Below are 19344 nucleotides of genomic sequence, written 5' to 3'. Positions count from 1 at the left end.
CCACATCAAGTTTTTGACGTCATTGTCAGGATCAAAATAATGGTTTTTTATTTAATATTTTAAGAGGTGGAGATATTCTAGACTAAGGGTTATTTTTGTTACAACTTTGTTTGGTTTTCTCTTGTGCATGCCCCGTGATAAAGACACCCATCTTTTGCCTTTTGACCCCGAGATTGAACGTACCTTGAGGAGAAATCTTAGGAATAAGAAAGAAGTAGAAGAAGAGACGGCTGAGGAATAGGAGAAAGAAATTAGAAATTATTTCCAAACATCTCTCCCTAGTGCTCAACCCGAAATTGTGGAGGCACCAATTAATGCAAATAACTTTGAGCTAAAATCGGGGCTGATTCAAATGGTTATGGATATTGCGTTTAGAGGATGCTCCATTGAAGATCCTCATAAGCACTTGAGATCCTTTCTTGAAATTTGTCGAACATTTAAGATTAATGGAGTTACGAATGATGTAATTAGACTAAGACTGTTTCCTTTTTCATTACAGGATAGGGCTAAGGATTGACTAGAGACCCATTGGAAAGCATAACCACTTGGGAGGAGCTAGCTCAAATATTCTTGAGTAAATATTTTCCTCCTACCAAGTCTTCTAAATTGAGGTCTAAAATTGTTTCTTTTTCTCAACAAATGGATGAAAAATTATTTGAATGTTGGAAAAGGTACAAGGATCTCCTTAGGAAGTGCCCACAACATGGATACCCTAGTTGGTTGCAAATATAATTTTACTATGATGGGTTGAATGGCAACACCAAACCGACCAATGGATCAAAAGGAAAGAAGAAAAGAAAGAAGAAAATATAAAGATGTGAAAATCTTTCAAACGTCATCTTTTTTCTGTCATAAAAAGACAGTGTAATGCTCAGGCTAGCTACGTTGCCCCATTACATTGAAAGACAGTAGCTACCTTAATTGAAGCGTCACGATGTTAGGGCGTAGCATTGCAACACTACAACATTTGACAGGATGCAGAGTCGCAATGCTACAAGCAGTGTAGCCTTACACTACGATGGCAAAAACCCAGCGTCGCAATGCTGCATCACAATGTTGCAACTCTACCTTTCCATAAATAAAAAATCTTGCATCTTAGGAAAGATCTTGGACTCCAAGTTTGCTTCCTCTATATATTTTGGACGATTTTCAGCATTTGACTAGACTTAGGCATAATGTTCGTACATGATTCCATAAATTGACTAGAGTAGATCTAATGAAATGATTAATGTATTCAATACCCTAAAACGCTCTTATTCTCAAATTTTCAAAACACCTTTATTGCTTTCTTTTATTATTTTATAAAACCACAATTCAAACTCGATTTCGATTACTTAGCTAAAATTGACACAATTATGAGATAGCTAAACAATAACTGTTAATTTGATCCCAGAGAACGATACTCGACTTTACAAGATGTTTTAATACTATAACTTCACCACGTACATTTGCGTGCAACACAAAATCACCACATCATGGATAAATGCTATAGAAGAGGAAATAAAATCCATGAAAGAAAATGACGTTTGGGAACTTATCGAATAGCCATCAAGAGTGAACCCATAGGTTATAAATGGATATGTAAATCCAAAAGGATTCACATGGAAATATCGAAAGATATAAGACTCGTCTTGCTGCAAAGAGTTTTACTCAAAAGGAAGGCATCGATCACAAAGAGATTTTCTCTATGATTTCATCGAAAGACTCTTTTAGGGTAATCATGACACTGGTAGCTCACTTTGATTTAGAGCTACACCAGATGGATGTAAAAACTACGTTTCTCAATGGGAACGTTGATGAAATGGTTTATATGGTCCAACCAAAAACTTTGTGTTTGGTAGTTCAAAATCTATGGTGTGCAATTTGAAGAAATCCATCTATGGTCTCAAGCAAGTCTCTCATCAATGGTATCACAAATTCCATAAAGTAATAACCTCCTTTGGTTTTAAGGTGATATAGTAGAAGATTGTGTATATCAAAAGTTCAGTGGGAGTAAATCAATCTTCCTGGTATTATATATCAATGGCATACTCATAGCAAGTAATGATGTAGGTTTATTGTATGACACTAAGAGATTTCTCAAAAGGAATTTTGAGATGAAGGATCTTTGATGCTTCTTTTGTAGTAGGAATAGAAGTACTGCGATATCGTTCTCAAGGTATTTTGAGATTGCCACAAAAAAACTATATTGAAAAGATTTTGAGTAGATTTGGCATGAAAGATTGTGCACCAGGAGATACCCATGTCGCTAAAGGTGTCATTTAGGTCAATGCTCCAAGATTATACTCAAGACTAAGGAGATGCAGAAGGTCCCCTATGCATTGGTTGTTGGAAGTCTAACGTACGCTCAAGTATGTACGCATTCAGATATTGTGTTCATAGTTATATTGTTAGGCAAATATTTGAGCAACCCGGTAATGGATCATTGGAAAGTAGCCAAACGGGTTACGAGGTATTTATAGAGAACAAAAGATTATATGCTCACTTATCAGAAATCAGAAGTTTTGGAGATTTTTGCTATCTGATTCTGATTATGCTGGATGCCAAGATACTTTGCGATCCACTTCAGGCTATATCTTCATGTTGGTTGGAGGAGTTGTATCCTGAAAAAGTGTTAAACAAACACTGATGGCTTCTTCTACCATGGTTGTGAAATTTATACCATGTTATGAGGCATCCAGTCATGGAGTATGGTTGTGAAATTTTGTCATAAGGTTGGGATAGTAGTTGGTATAGAAAGACCACTAAAATTATTTTGTGAAAATAAGTCGGTCGTGATGTAACAACACAAAATCAATACAAAGTCAAAGCATATAGCCGTGAAGTTTATGGTTGTTAAAGAAAGAGTTCAGAATGGTCAAATTTCGATAGAACACATAGGAACAAACTCTATGGTGGCAGATCCATTGACTAAAAGTCTACCACCTAAAGTTTTTCATGAGCATGTTGCTCACATGAGTGTTAGTCACTTTTCTGATTCCATGGTTTAATGGGAGTTTTTTTTTTTTTATTATTATTATTATTATTAAGGATGTTCTTTGACCTTAACTTATTTTCTATTAGAATAAAGTTGATGGTTTATATTCTATTATCTGAACTTGTTTATCATGCATGCAGTTTAGCATAAAGTTTTTAAAAATGATCTCACTAAGGAATTTGGAGCAGTTGAAAATAGACATGATCTAGATCACTTTGCATGTAGTTTCCATACTATCCATCCATATTTGATCTATGTCATTGAATGTATTGGAATTGGTGATCAAGGATGGTTTAGTTACAAGGTAGTGACACAAGTCGTCTTGATTCCATGCAAATACAGAAGATGGACCAGATTGAACTAAAGGGGAATTCTATTATTGAAATAACTTGTTTATGCGTGCTTAAGTTTTATGTGATTTAATTATATTAGGTACAGTCATAGCCCAAGTAGGAGATTGTTAAACGTATTTAAATAATAATACATATAATTAAAGTATGAGTTATGTACATGGATTAATATTTTATCATATTGAGTTGTTTATTAGATTGGACCCTATTATGTGACCTAATTAATTAAGACCCTAGATTCCTAATTGAATATGGATTTAATGGGTAGAAACCCATTCCTAGTTAATTATGGTTTAATGGAAACCCTAATTGAGCTAGTATATAAAGAGACTTTAGGGCTTTGGTCCCCACTATACCAAAACAATAAGTACTCAGTCTTTCTTGAATTTGATAGAGAGATCCCATTAAGGTCATTCGGAGTTTTGATTGAGGAAGACTATAGTCATCTTAAAGTCATCATCATCTTGAAGTTGTCATCAATCTCTCAATGGAATCTGGTGTATTAATTATTCTTGGCAATTTGGCATGAAATATCCTAGAGTTAATCTATTTATTATAGATTTAAAGTAATTATGCTAATCGTTAATACTTATGGTCGATCATTTTTTTTTTTTGTTACACCTGTTACTTCTTTATATTAGTTTTATTTTTAAATGAAGTAATATATTCACATACATCTATAAATAGGAGTACACTTGAATACTTTAATAAGAATCATATCACCCATTTGGTAATCATCATCACTCTCTAGTAATGTTTAGGATAGTAGTTACGCAAAGACACCAAAAAGGAAAAGAAAAAAAAAAACAATATCCTTTTTCTATTGTCCATAACTCACCCATTCAACATCAGTTATTTATGAACTTTGGACCATATACTTAATTAAAACTAGTAAAACTTTGCTAAGGCCCTAGTTGTGATTATGAAAATCTAGCTAAGGGATAAATTTGAAAAGTAAAAAACAATAATATGTTCAATTGAAAGGTTAGTACTTAAATTTATAGACTTGTACTTAATAAAGATTCATGGCAAAATAAAAAATATATATATTCTTTTTGTCAGGAAGATGAAATAAAAAATAATAAATATATTCTTTAAACTCCTTATCTTGAGTGACTAAGTCGACATGTCTAATGATGTAATATTATAATTCATGTGGTGGTCTGTATAATTGTTTTGTTCTAAAAAAAAAAAAAGATAATAAATATGCAAAGATCGGATCAAATATATTTAGTACAATCATTGGTTATCAAAAAGGAAAAAAATTATCTAATAGATCTCGAATTCATTAAATACACATTAAAAGAAATCTATGGATTTATTGAAAAAAATTTCTAATATTCATAGATTATGTATGTACACCCTCACCGACACTATCGTGATAAGGACAGAACTTATTAGATATTGAAGATGTATATAGACTCCGTTTGGAATGCTGTGCTTTTAAAAAGATCAATAATGAAAAGAAGTAAAATATTGTTTGGTAAATTCCAGATCAAACTTGTAAGTTAGAGTGTTTGGTAAATAAATTTAAAAATATTTTCTATTTTAGATATAATAACTAAAATAGATTTATAATCATTTTTTTTTTTTGTAATTTAAAATTTTACATAATTATTTAGTAGGATAAATTTTGTTTGTTATAGTTTAACTTTTAAATATTAAGGAAAATAGTTTTATTTAGAAAAGAAATATGATATACTTTTTTTAAAACAAAAATGATGCATTTAACCTATGAAAAATAGAAAATTGGTTTGATTAGGTAAGAAATAGATAAATATATAAAATAAATCTTCTTTTAAATATAAAATTGAAAACCAAATATTGATTAAAAAATTTACTTGATTTAGAAGAATCTAAAAATTAGTAGGATAAAATTAACGGATTTTTAAAAGTGATTTTAACCTATTTAATTTTAAATTGTTTTACTAAAGGCAATGCCAAACGTAGACACTGTAAGATTTGTTTTTTAAAAACAAAAAACTTTGAATTCAACAACCTAGTTTTAAAACGAAAATCAGGATCTTTATGTAGCAAACTATAATTTATAGTTTGGCTAAATTTATAATTTAACCAAAGTAAGGGGGCTAAAGGGTAAAGTTGAAACAAAAACAAAACTTTGAATGGGGCAAAACAAAAAAGAATACCAAAAATGAAATAAATAAATAGCCAATTTAATGCAAGAAGTAACCCTCTTTTAACTTCCCTTCGTATTGAAGGTTAACATATTGAAATCCCCAACACCGGCGTTTCTAAGCTGCCACTAGCTTCTGGCGAGACCACCGGCCACCGACGAACATTCTCAATAAACCCCTCTTTGGATCAGAATTGACGGTACGTAATTTTTTGTTCTCCTAAATTGACAGGTTCCTTATTTTTCAAGCCAAAAACCCCCCCACCAACCTCTCTCAATCTCTCGACCTATTTTATGGATCTCCCTAACAAAGAAATCGAGGATTCTTAATGAACACAACAAACCCAGAAATATCCACATCCCGAAACTTCGTTTTTTCATCGAAATCATTCTCTGAAATCGGGTCATTTGGTTCTGTCGAGGGGATTTTTGTAGAGGGGAAGTTGGAAGTGGGGTTTTATTATGTTAGGCGGTGTTCAATTGGGTATTTTAGCTGCGTGTATTGTGTTGTTTGTGCCGATGGGAATGGCCGGATGGCATTTAAGCCGTAATAAAATGCTGTTCTTCAGCGGTGCCCTTTTTATTACACTCGCAATCGGTGTTCATCTCACGCCTTACATTCCTTCAGTTTCTGATTTCGTTACTACTGTTTCTTCTGTCGTTGTTTTCGATAGTCGAGCCTCGTGTGTTTCTCAGTTACATGAAATTGTTTGGGAGGTCAAACAGAGCGATGGATTTAACCCTTTGAGTAATAACACTGTTAATTATGAGAAATCGTGGAAATGGGGGAGATCTGCTCCTGTTATTGCCTGTGATTTTCAGAAATTGGCTCCTATGGATGTTGCTGATTTGCTTAATGGATCGTGGGTTGTTGTCGCCGGTGACTCTCAGGCGAGACTGATGGCTCTGTCACTGCTGGATTTGACGTTGAATTCACAAAGAATGGAATCCATTAGAGGTGATCTGTTCAAACGGCATAGTAATTACCAAATTCTGATTAGTGAAACTGGGATGAAATTGGATTTCATTTGGGCTCCTTATGCTTCTAATTTGACTGATTTAATGGGGGAATTCAAGCAAAATCGTAGCTACCCTGATGTTATAATCATGGGGTCTGGACTATGGCATATGCTTCATTTTACTAATGCATCAGACTTTGGATTTTCTTTGGAATCACTTAGAAGTTCTGTTGTTTCACTGATTCCATTGACTCCAGAACTTGGTTCTGAAGGGCCATTGACGGGCTCTGTATCCATTAGAACCCCACATTTGTTCTGGATTGGAATGCCGACGTTGATTAACTCCATGTTGAACACTGAGGAGAAGAGGAAGAAGATGACTGATACAATGAGGGCAGCTTATGATGATGCTCTTCACGGGAGCAAGCTTCTGCGCTCCTCTGGTGGCCCTCTCTTGTTGCTGGACATTGAAACTTTGAGTTGGAATTGTGGTGTTCGATGTACAGTGGATGGAATGCACTATGATGGTGTTGTATATGAAGCGGCCATTCATATTATGCTTAATGCTTTGCTTATTGAATCCCATCAGAAGCTGTGAAGGAGGTTGAGATTCCATTGATGCTTGTAGAAGTGTTCGTTTTTCAGGATTCTCTAACACTAAGTTCATAAGATGAGAGGGGAATTCAATCATAAGATGAGAGGTGAATTCTACCCTTTTTTTGCTTTTCTCGGTTTTCTTAGTTGATATGATGAGATTAGGAGTTCCATTATTCTTTGTTTTTTCCCCCTCCGGTTAATGTAATAACTCATAGAAACTCATTTCATAAATGACAGGCCACAACAATTATATTGTATAGCTTTGGAATTGGTTCATCATTCATAAATTCTTTAGGAATGTTTGATTGATAATCCCTTGAAAATATAGCCTGCCAAAGTCATGGTGGTTTCTATTTCTTAGAGAATTGTATATATCTGTACAAGATGTGACATTTTAGTGACATTTTTTTTTCTTCAATCAATAAACAACACTTCTTTGTATAGATTTCATGTTTTATGCTGATGAAGATGAAGACTGTTATCTATCTTATGGGGGCTCACGGGCTGCTCAATTATGGTGACTTAAGTTTAGTTGAGGGCCTTTTTCTAGGCTCATAGGCACATGGTAGGTGGTAGGTAGCCAAGCAAAGCCAACAGTGACAATAACCACATTAGTGTCAGCCCAAGACCATATTCATCGTGTACCTGGCGATCATCTCATGGGATAACAAATTGATTTCGTGATTAGATCAAATTTGAAACTCTTCGAAACTCTTTGAACCCTACGATGTATGTATTCATAGAGATTGAGAGGATATCCCTGCTGTTAGTGAACAAGAATGGAGGTGAATAGACTGTCATAGGAGTTGCCATTGAAAAAGGAGTCTAAGAAGGATTGAAACTGAGTTAATATCCTACGAGTTTCCTTGACACTCAAGTGTTGTATGGCTAGATAGGTTGTCCAGTGAGATTAGTCAAGTTGTATATAAGTGTCACCCAACACTCATAGAAAACTCAGAATATGAGATAGGACATGTGAGAGAGGATAGGAAATGAAGAACCATAACGAGATGTTAACAAGGTAATAATACGAATTGTGTCTGATATATATCATGTCTTTCCAATCTGTGTTTGTTTTTATTTACAGGAGTGTTTAAATCTTATTTTAATTTTTGTACTTCCATAGTAATTCTAGCTTAATCATCGTACTTCTAAATATTTTGTTGACTGCTAAACTTCACATAAAAATTCATTTTAGCTACCATATTTAGATTTTTCTATTGAATTAAGCAAAGTGCTTTTTGCTTGCCATAGCATGCCCTCATGAGTTTGTGTTCTAAGCTATGGTTTGTTATTGAATTAGGAAATAAATAGCTTAATGTTAAATACTATAAGAAAAATGGATGTGATATGGGCAAAAATAAATATTCATGAAAACTTCAGAGAGCAAAATAAAATGTTTGCCAGTGTTAAATAAATATGAATGCACAGGACTGAAAATTTAATTATTTATTATTATTATTATTATTATTATTATTATTATTATTATTATTATTTTGAAATAGAATGAAGAGGATTTACAACTACTTGAGTTTGAATGGCTTATGTTGAGGCCTAAGCTAAATCATACAATACAAATTTCTTTTAGTTATTGGCATTGGTTCTCTTTTCTTTCCTTGTTTGCGGTTTGCAAATTTTTAAGTTAACAATATCTTCTTTTTCTTTTCAATTTTAACTTAACTTTTAAGTTTAAGTGGTTGATTCGAATCTCAAACTTTTGGTCAAGAATATATATTTTATGTCAGTTGAATTATATTATACTTTGAAAAATTAAAAAAATATTTGTGAACATATTTTAAATGATTAATAACTTATGGATGTGTGTATTATATCACGAGAGAGCAAAGTAAGATCGGTTATAGGTATATTATGAATTGACCACTTATAAAATTTAGAGTTCGACATCACTACACCAATACCTTAATTTTAACATTCATCATGACATTGATCTCTCAACTAATGGAAGGGAGAAGAGAAAAAGGCAGCTATAGAAGCAACGAAGAGGAGAGCTTCTCAAGAATGAGAGAAAGATTAAAGTTGAACATGTACCTACTTCACTATTTCTTACCAAAAATAAGGTTAAAGTTGAGCATGTACCAACTTCACTATTTCTTACCAAAAGTTATGGTTGATGAGTTGTTTTACAACCCATAATTCATAAAGATTATCAATCAAATTAATATATGGGTATGGGTAGTGAATTAGTAGCCTAGACTATACCTTACCATATGCATCCTCTTCTTTAGACACTAAATAAATAAATAACAATTCATTTAAAAAAATTGGGAGGACATCTCTTAACATATTTAGATATCAATGTATTTTTTCAACTTTTCTCTTATGTCATATTTTATTTTGTTTTGCTTCCTTAAAGAATCATTCTCGTTTTAGGAAAATAAGCTCATCATTTCTCTTGAGAGATAAAGAGTTGTTAACTTTTCATTTTAAGAGAATATAATTGTTATACCTCGTTTGAATTCACAAAACTCCATATCTAGCACAGACGAATCATGTTAAAGACATTCTTGCGTATAGAGTTTGATAAGGTATTCTCACTGAGTTATAAATAGATGCTATCAACCAAAAAGCTTAAAACATACTATTATCACAAATACAACTTCTCCCAACACCATTCTTATCAGGATCAAAATATAGGTTAAAATAGCTAATGTGCTTTCACCATTTTCCTTTCACCTAAGGTCTCACATGAAGTACATATATAATAATTTGAGTGCATGTTTCAAAGTGATTTTGAAATTGTTAAATCACTTTTGTCAAGTTTAAAATCACTCCAAAACACACCTTTAATCATTCAAAATCAATTCACTATTTAATTTACGTGCAATAAAATTGATTTTGAAATATTATTACCACTTAAAATGATTTTGAAAATGACAAGTGATTTTAACCATTTTAAAATCACTTACAAACCTGCCATGAAGTGCCTACAACATAAACTCTAGCATCAAAGCCCATCTAGAAGATAATTCTCATAACATAATTTTATTGACAAATCAGGGGCATAAAGCAAGTGCAAACAGAAGAAGATGATTCGATGCTATCATATTCATACCATTCTATAATCTCATGATACCCATAAAATTCATTTAATAGGAAAAGTTTAAGTTAGAACCTGGTAATCACAACCTGAACCAGATTAAGAAGATAGAGAACAAATAGTTCTGGTGCAGTAACTTATGCAATCAACCAACGCCTTCTTGTACAAAAGCCTCCACTGGACTGCTAGTTTCCATCTCTCCAGAGAACGTTTTATTTTCCCAGATAAATGTAACTCGGCTTCATCTCTATTCACTACACCATTGGTCTCCAAGAAAGCAGAAAACTCGCCTCCATAAGTCAACAGCATCTTCCTGAGCTCCCTTGGTACTTGTAGATCCTGGATTTTGCAGATGTTGCACAGAAGCTGATTGTCTTCTTCAACTGATGTTGGCAAATTGTTTAAAACAGTAAGGCAGTTCTTTGATAACAACTGCATGACTAATATTTCATTCTTGACGGAGAGTTGTGACCCGGAATAAGCAAGATGCCCGACACCTCTACGCTTGTTCGGGTGGGTTGCCCATAATCGCAGAGCGGAAAGTAGAGAAAAAGATGGGTTTCCATTTTGATGAATATAAAGAGATTCCTTGGGCCAAGAACTGGAATTATAAATGTCATGTTCCAAAGGAATGAAAACTTTGTCATTTGGATTTTCCTGAAGAAGAAACCCATAATATTCAAGAAGCTCTAAGTTTGAGTATGTACCATAGCTTAAAAGAACCTGCAGCAAAGAATAAAAAGGTTTCAATTGTTATTCACACATTCTTTTTTGAGAGAGAAAGACTCGTGCAAAACAATTATTTTTTAGAGAAAGACCATTTTTTTTCTTTTCAAATTAAAAATGGACTTATTGATATTCATGTCTCAAATATTTTGTATTTAATTATTACAGACAATTTTTTTTCACCCACAATATTTATTTATTAATTTATAAAGTAAGGTTGTTTTGAAAATATTGCTACCCACCAAAACATCAAATCAAATCCTTTTAATTTGGAGTGAAGAGCCCACCTCTCAACAAGATCCCAAAGACGGGTAGAACTAAAGGTGAGGTATAGAGTCACGTTTGATGGAACTGTTAGTATCACAAAGAATTGGAAAGATGGATAAGACCCAAAAAGCAACTAACCTGGGAACTCTAACGAGAATAAAATACATTTGGGGCAAAAAAAATAACAGAAATAACAGTAAATAAAAAGATGAAAAAGGAAAATGTTAAACATCAGTGTAATAACAGTCTATGACATAAAGAAACAATCTCTAGTTTTATTATGGAAATCTCAAGGTGCAGATCAACAAGAATGCATCAGAGAGCAAATAAAAAAGTTAAATGTAAATTTCAACCTTCTTAATAGTAGGAAATCAAACTCAATCATTAAAATGTTAAAATTCCAATTGATGTACTTTGCATCAACTCCACTTTTCATACGAGTACAAAATATTAAATGACACCAAAAAAAAACATAAAATACCTGCTCTCCCTTCTTATAACTTTCCCGAGCATAGAAGCAGTAGGCAGAAACATCTTCCTCAAATCCACCATCTGTCAAAGCCCATTGAGTATCTCTTTGCTCTTCATGTAACTCATCAGTAGTTATGTCTCCATTCAAAGAAGCGTGTGGTGAAAAAAATGAAACATCCGTACCATCAATGGACTCCCCTTCAGGTGCAGCATAATTAAACAAGTCACCAACTGGACATAAACATCCGGCCTCATCCCATGGTACATACAATGCCCTAGATGATATCTCTCAAAGGGCAACATATAATTTTAGTTTTTAACTACTCAATGTAGAAAGAAGTTTAACAATCTGAGATAAAAATTGAAAAACAAATTCATCGGGCTAAACTATGCTCACATTTAGAGCGTCATCATACAATGCATAAGACAAATAAAGAAACACTTATTTTTCACAAGAAACAAATAATTGTATTAACATTAAAATATATGCGAGGACAATAATATATCCTCCAAAAGAAGGGCCAAGAAAAAATTACAATACAAGCTCTCAACCTCGAGTCTCGAAAATTCACATTCATAAAAAATAGGATGAATTCTATTCTATGGCAACAAAAAACTATGGGGAATATAAATGGTTGAGTACTAAATTCAATTGTACTTGAACAAACATCCTAGCATCCTTGTTTGGGCTGATCCAAAAGCTTTTGCGCAAGCAACTTCCACTTCACAAGTCAGAAGAAAAACAGTGAACTATCAGAGGCAGGGTGGCACAAAGGTTTCATGAGGACTGACCGGAGCAATTCTCACCTACATGGAATATAATGTGTCTTTTTGAGTTCAGCTTAATGATATCAACAAGAATCTCTTTCCTATAGGAGATCTGTTCAATGTAAACACATAATCCTCACCAGAGTTCTTAGGGGAAAAAAACTTAAGAGGGAAAGGAGCAGGCCTACATAGCAATTTTGGATCCACGAGAGCACCCCATTGACAAGAGATGGAGAAAACGATTTCCTTTCCAATCTAGATCACTTTGGCTTGCTTCATCTATAGACATCCACCATCAACTTCAATAATACAGGTTCCTTTTTATACCACCAAGGTTCATGACAGTAGTTACAGACCTTTACAGTTTGAAGGTAGACAAAAAATACCCAGGTTAAGGGGGGCCTTAAATGAGGGGGTCAGGACTATAGGAGAAGAGCAAGGTGGGATGGGAGAGAGCACATTAGATAGAATGGAAGTTTTAATTATGCTTACTGGCCGGTAATGGGTAATGTGTACAGGACTACAAGGTAATGGATAATGGAAGGATGATAATCAGCAAATGGGTGTCACTTGGTTGCTTTTTCTTCTATAAGAAAAGCATAATGGCAGTTACCTTGGACAGTTGTCTTGCATAAATTACCCACACGAGACCTCCAGCTAAACCTCCTTCAAATGATGCATAAATTTTTCACCAAATAAATAAATAAATTAATTATTAAAAAGATAGAAACCTAAACGCAGGTTTTTTGTAATAAGACAATGTCTATTGATACTCTTTTGTAATTATGAATTTGGCAGTTGTTAGATTGGAGTCCTTTTCGTAGTTAGTTGGGGATTCTCCCTTTTTTTGTAGGTTCTTTTTCTTATTCCCTCTTTCTCTCATGTTTTCTCAGTGAAAGTTTGCTATCTTACCCAAAAAATAATATTAATGATAATAGTAATAATAATAATAAATCCAGATCTAGTCTCTAGCATGAATCCAGTGTGCTCACAGTTGCAGAGGCCCAAAGCCATGCCTTGAATGTTTGGAGTTGGTTTTTAATATTGAATTCTTCCATTAGTCCTTTAACTCCTCTCCACTCCATGAGAGACTTCAAAGCAGCCTTCTCTGTTGCCCAGATACCATAATCAACCTGTTAATGACTTTAACTATTTTATTATAAAACAAATGTGAAAAACACATGTAAAAATCCACATTGAATATGGTTCACTGAATAGGAATATAATCCTAAGAAATAAATAAAAAGAAATGCCACAAATAGAAATTTGAACCTGCAGGGCTTGCTTTTCAAATTCTCCAAAAGTTGCCAGTATGTCGTAACTCTGGGGCAAATGCTTCAAGTAAGGCAACCACCAAGAACTAGTTCCTTTACCAATCTCATAGAGTAAACAAAAGGTCAACTTCTGCATTTGAGTGGGGAGAGGGATTGTGAAATTAATATTAGTACACCTTTAGAACTAACAAGGGAAAATGGGTAATGCCTTAGATAAACACACAAGAAATTTGTTAGATAATCAATCTTAAATATATAAAAGAATTAAAATCAGTTAAGTCTCAAAGATCTTTGCCGCAGTTGCACTGAGGACAATTAAACCTTGTTACCTTAACATAGAATGGAATATGAAACATCTTTAAGCATACCTATGGTCATTCATGTATAAAGATCCCTTCTCTTTTTCCATTCAAGTGACAGCATGCTTGTAATTCTTACAGCTTCTTCCTAGGTCTATCCTACTTTGAGATGTAATCACTTTTTGGACTGTAATCACTGTTCAAAACCTACCACATTAGGCACATGAAGGTGACTCATGTATCTGAGAGGTGTTTGGCCCACCAACTTCATAAGTTGGTATTAAATAACTTAACTTCAACAGTGTTTACCATTGAAGATTGAAATTTGCATATTTATCGAAAAACTCCATCTTCCACTCCTTCTCTATTTTTCAGATTTGTAGAAGAACTCTATCTTACACACTCTAAAACGCAGTCTTTCTAACTCAACACATATTAACTCCAAACTGCATTACTCAAAACACCCTCTCGTAGTTTTTCCCCCTAAAGACCAACTTACACCGCATACAAAAAAAACCAAATCTAGAGAGCATCCTTTTTCTCAGAAAAGTTCGCGCTAATTACGTTAGCAAAGGAAGAACCTGAGTAGAAGAAAGAGATGGGTATCTCTTCAGAGCCCTGGCGAGCTTCTCATCTTCCAACGACAAACTTTGGGTCGTGAACAAGACAGATTTTGGAACTCTCAGCACTAACTCTCCTTTGTTAAGCTGACGAACAGCCCCTAGACCTCTCCTGAAGCAAAATTTCCCCCAAATGAACAACTTACAAGCGGGGAAAGAAAGAAAAGAGTGATGTAACTAGAAAACAAGAAATCAGAGCATACCCGCCGGCATCAGGGAAGAAACAGACGCACAAAGAATCGCCCAAACAAGAATGTGAAGTCTGTTGATCGACAGAATCTGAAATTCCATGATCCGCCGCCCATCTCAGCAGACTTCCAAAACTTTCTTCAGTTCCCATCTTCACAAACCCTCCATCAAACCCTCCGCTCCTCCGCCATTTTTGTGAGCTCTCAATTTTGCGATAACATCATGGAACAAACCGAAAAAATACTTTTTGGTAGGATTTGGTAGGTAAGTTCTAGCTCACTTTTAGTAATTATTTTATTTTGTTTTTTTTTTAAATAAAAAATAAAATAAGTCTACATGTAAATTCAACCAAAAAGTATTTTCTCATTTTTCGTAGGTAGTTTTTAGGTTTCAAATTTACCATTTTAATTTGATTTAAGTTTCCGACCAATTTGGACAATAATCTTTATTAAATACTCACTTTTTGATTTTAGTGTTTATATTTATTAATTAATTTAAAATAATTGCAAAGTGAAATTTTAATTTTAGTGGGATGGATAATAATGAAACTTAATTAATTATAAATTTTTTAAATTAATAAATAGACATTAACATTAAGGGAGGAAAATGATTCTTTAATAAAAAATCAAAGTTAAGAATATCTCAAAATTTAGAGACTAAATTAAAATAAATAAATTTAAAAAAAAACTCAAATCTCAAGTATTATATTATAACCATTTTGAAATCTAAAAACTTAATTGAAATTAAATCTAAAATTTAAAAATTAAATGTGAAACATTTTGAAATTTAGTGGATCAAATGAAAATTAGATCCAAAATTTAAGGATAAAAAATAAATTAAAATTTTCAAAATATATATTTATTAAATTAATAAATAAATATTTTAACTTTGTTAATTAAGTTACAAGCTTTATTAATTATAATCAACTCAGAGATATGATATTGTATTGTGTTATATTCAATTGTTTTGAATCATATCATAGAAATGGAGATTTACACTTTAAGTCTATATTAAATCCATGATAAATAAAAATATTGACGAAAATATTGACATGTGACCTAAATTGGATACTCACCTCAAACATTAGAGGAATTTTGTAAAAAGAATATTCTAATGATTATTATTTTTCTAATCACAAAAAAGAAGAAAAATTACAATTTTAATACATAAATTTTTTATCTCTTTCAAGTATAATAATTGTGGGATAAGAGAATATATGCTTTGTTCATTGAATTCTGTTTGGATTAATTAGTCTCATAATTCTTAGACGTATATCTATTTGGTGTTTAAATTTTAAAATGTATCATCTATTTCTCACATAGTTGTTTCAGATAAAATTGCAAATCTGATCTCATACATTTTTTAAGTCCAACAATTGTGGGGGTTAAGAACTAAATCATTGACTTTTGAAATAATAATTTATGTTTTATTTAGGTATATTCAGATCGGCTAGTCCTAAAATTTTTAGAATTACAAATAATTATATCAACTAGATGCTATATGCTTTTTAGATATCAAATCATCTCTAGTAATCTAATAATATAGACAAAATTCTTATATCATTGGTCGTTCCATTTTAATATCTCATAAGTTATATATCTAGTTGATGTTTAAATTTTCAAGGTCATATTATTTAATCTATACACTTTACAAAAAATTCTAAATCGTTATGAAGTTTCAATTTTTGTTCAAGTAGTTATGAGATATATATGATTTGTTCTCTATTTTTCCTAATACCATATTTTCTATGATTAATTAACTTTGCTTTATATATTTATTTACATTAACCTGTTATTATTACCACTTTGGAATTTTAGATACTCAGTGGCTCAATATTTTAATACTTATTATCAAAGTAGAATAATTGATTACTGTGAAAGTATATGCGGCTGGTTTTGAGAATTTATTTGACTTTCATACATTTTCCAATTCGAAAGATTTATGAAAAATTTAGGGTCTCTCATTTTTCTAATTAGATAGTTGATGTAACCACTTGTTTCTTTTCCTTTTTTTTTTTTTTTTTTTTAGAAGTTTAAATTCTCTATTTCAATTATCTCTTTTATTTTCTATAAGAAGATATCAACTCTCTTTTTTTTTTTTTTGTCCCACGGTGCTTTTGAAGTTATTTATTAAAAAGAAAGGAAAAAAACCCTAATATGAGAGAATGAATAATTTGTTCACTAGAATTGATCATCTCACTACTCTAGTGTTGAAAGTCCCTTAATTATATAGTAAAAATATATTTTATTGGGATTCTAAACTCATTGAATACCTTCCTTTCTCTTTATATTTTACTTCATTACTTCCAAAACCTCCCCATTGTATATTTTATTTTTTTTAATCAATGAACAAAGCTAGTATTTATGATTCGACTCTACTTGCTATTATTACAACCTAAGCATAATTTTTTTTTCTTTTGAGAAAAAGTATCAAATTGTTTAGTCCTTGGATTCAACTCTCTTAAATTTTTAATCTTCCAAATGAATAATTTAGGGAGAAACGGGTCTTCTTAGTAGATGTAAACAGAGGACCACATAGCGGTCATCTTGCACTCATGGAAAAATGTCAACTTTGAGAATCGAATATCTCCATATTCCGAAAGAATGTAAATGAGTTTTGAGCCTCGCTATTAAAATTTACACTTACATATTTAAAGATTAAAAACAAGATAATATATAGGTTAAATTACAAATTTAATAGTTATCATTTGTATAAAGTTTTATTTTGGTCTCTATGATATAAAGATTTTCACTTTCTTCTCTTGTATGTGAATTTAGTTTCAATTGTCCTCATCTTTGGAGGTTTTTCGTTGATCGACTTTCTTGTTTAAAAAATGTTTTCAAAGTATAAAACATGTTAAGCATCTAGAAAGTCAATCCAAACATGCACTTAATCTCTATGCCTTTATAGCCTTTATAGATTTTAATTCTTTAGAAATTATCTGTTATAATATTGAAAAAAGAAGAAGCAAAAAAAGAGTCATAGTTAGTATTCATCGACCCTTTTTTGATTGTTTGAGCGAGATGCAATTTTATTAGTTAACTCAAGTCATGAAACTATTTTTAGTTGTTTTGAATTAGGCCAGTGGAATTAGTCGTTGATTTTAAGTTGTCAAATAAGTTATTTTTAGCATGTATAATTAGTATTTGTGAGAAGTGATTGAATAAAAATACACACTTCCTCAATTCTTTTCTTTCTCTTCCATAAGAATAGATTCACCAAGTTGTGACAAACAAAGTTGTGCATCTTTAACTGCAGTTCTGTCGATTCTGGAGTTGATCTTCTTAGGCTCTAATTGAAGGATCATACTTATCGGCTACTACATGTACAAGTTAGAGATATCCACCTTATCGCTATATCATTTCTCATCCCCATGAAATTTCCTAAGGGAAAAGGGAGAGAGCATGGATTCCCCACAAAGAATTTGCGAGGATCCCTCATGGGAAAGTTTTCTTCATTTGGTTCTAAAAAAGATCAATTAACTTAAATCATCAATAAGGCCAAGTTCTTGTTAAATATTCAAATTTCTTACTAACTTTTTCTATGATTAGTTCCACATGAACAATTTGAATTTAAAGAGAAATTACTCTAATTTTCTAGTTAAAAAAAATAATTACTAATAAAATTACATATATATAATTTAAATTTGATGGTTCAATTCAAACATATTCATTATCATTAAACAATAAAATTATATTTATATAATAATAATAATAATAATAACAACATAACATATTCACTATCCAAACAAGGTGGGGACAGGGATTCGAGGCGGGAGTAGGGATGCATTCCCCATCCCTGTCCCGATTTAGCTTATGGAATTTTTTTTCCTCACTCCCTCCCCATTTCCCATGGAGTGATTCCGGTGGGAAAATGGACATCTCTAACACCAGTAGAACATATATCTTGTGCAAAGAGCAAGAGCTTTGTTCTTAGATTTGCTATCGCCCTTGATGGTCGATCCAAAAAGGATAGGGTCAACCCAAAAGGCATAATGAAGTTGGATGATTGTCAAAGGATTTTGTGTTTGGACGAAGTAAAATATAAATGAAGCTTTCTCTAGGTAAAACACAATTAGATTTTACTCAAACCATTGAAACTGAAATTAAATCGAGGTTTCTATATCTAATGAAATCACATTAAAACTTCACCTAACCTATTAGGATCAGATATGTAATTTGAATCTAAAAAATTAGAAGTTCTCTCTTTTAATTAAGAGTTTGTATACAATTATAGATGTTTTATTTCTTTTAAGAAAGAAAACTACCAAAAATAAGAAATAGTTCTCAAATAAATTTTCAAACAACTAAAAGTGAGAAAAATAAATGAAATTAAGAAAATTGCAAAATTCGTCCTTCAACTATAAACATTGTTGCAATCAAATACTCAAACTTTCAATTTGATCAATCACTTCTTTCAAAGTTTAAGTATTTCAAAACGTATAAACCACCTTTGAGCTACAAGTGTTGCTTCATTTAAATCATTGAACTATATGATTGTAACAGTTAGATCTAAGTTCTATATATCAATTTTTTGTTTTCTTAAATAAATGGGTTTTTTTTCCTGAATGAATTTTAACAGTTAATGGTTAATAATATAGTTTTCAAACTTTATAGTTGACCAGGTTTAGATTAAATTGTAAAAGTTATATATTT

General features: G+C 32.0%; 2 protein-coding genes across 2 annotated transcripts; one reads left to right on the top strand and one right to left on the bottom strand.

Moving 5' to 3' along the window:
- Positions 1-5512: 5512 nt before the first annotated feature.
- LOC120070261 lies at positions 5513-7484 on the top strand. The gene has a single exon (XM_039022155.1). The coding sequence runs from the start codon at positions 5924-5926 to the stop codon at positions 7016-7018; it is 1095 nt and encodes a 364-aa protein (XP_038878083.1). The 5' UTR covers positions 5513-5923; the 3' UTR covers positions 7019-7484.
- Positions 7485-10057: 2573 nt separating this feature from the next.
- LOC120084215 (protein SET DOMAIN GROUP 40) lies at positions 10058-14940 on the bottom strand. The gene is made up of 6 exons (XM_039040119.1): positions 14704-14940; positions 14462-14612; positions 13580-13711; positions 13300-13440; positions 11550-11825; positions 10058-10798 (listed from the first exon to the last, which is right to left on the bottom strand). The coding sequence occupies exons 1-6, from the start codon at positions 14838-14840 to the stop codon at positions 10175-10177; spliced, it is 1461 nt and encodes a 486-aa protein (XP_038896047.1). The 5' UTR covers positions 14841-14940; the 3' UTR covers positions 10058-10174.
- Between the last annotated feature and the right edge of the window lie 4404 nt (positions 14941-19344).

The sequence above is a fragment of the Benincasa hispida genome, chromosome 1 (genome assembly GCF_009727055.1).
Source record: "Benincasa hispida cultivar B227 chromosome 1, ASM972705v1, whole genome shotgun sequence".
Taxonomy (NCBI): domain Eukaryota; kingdom Viridiplantae; phylum Streptophyta; class Magnoliopsida; order Cucurbitales; family Cucurbitaceae; genus Benincasa; species Benincasa hispida.
This window is presented reverse-complemented; position numbering and strand designations above follow the sequence as displayed.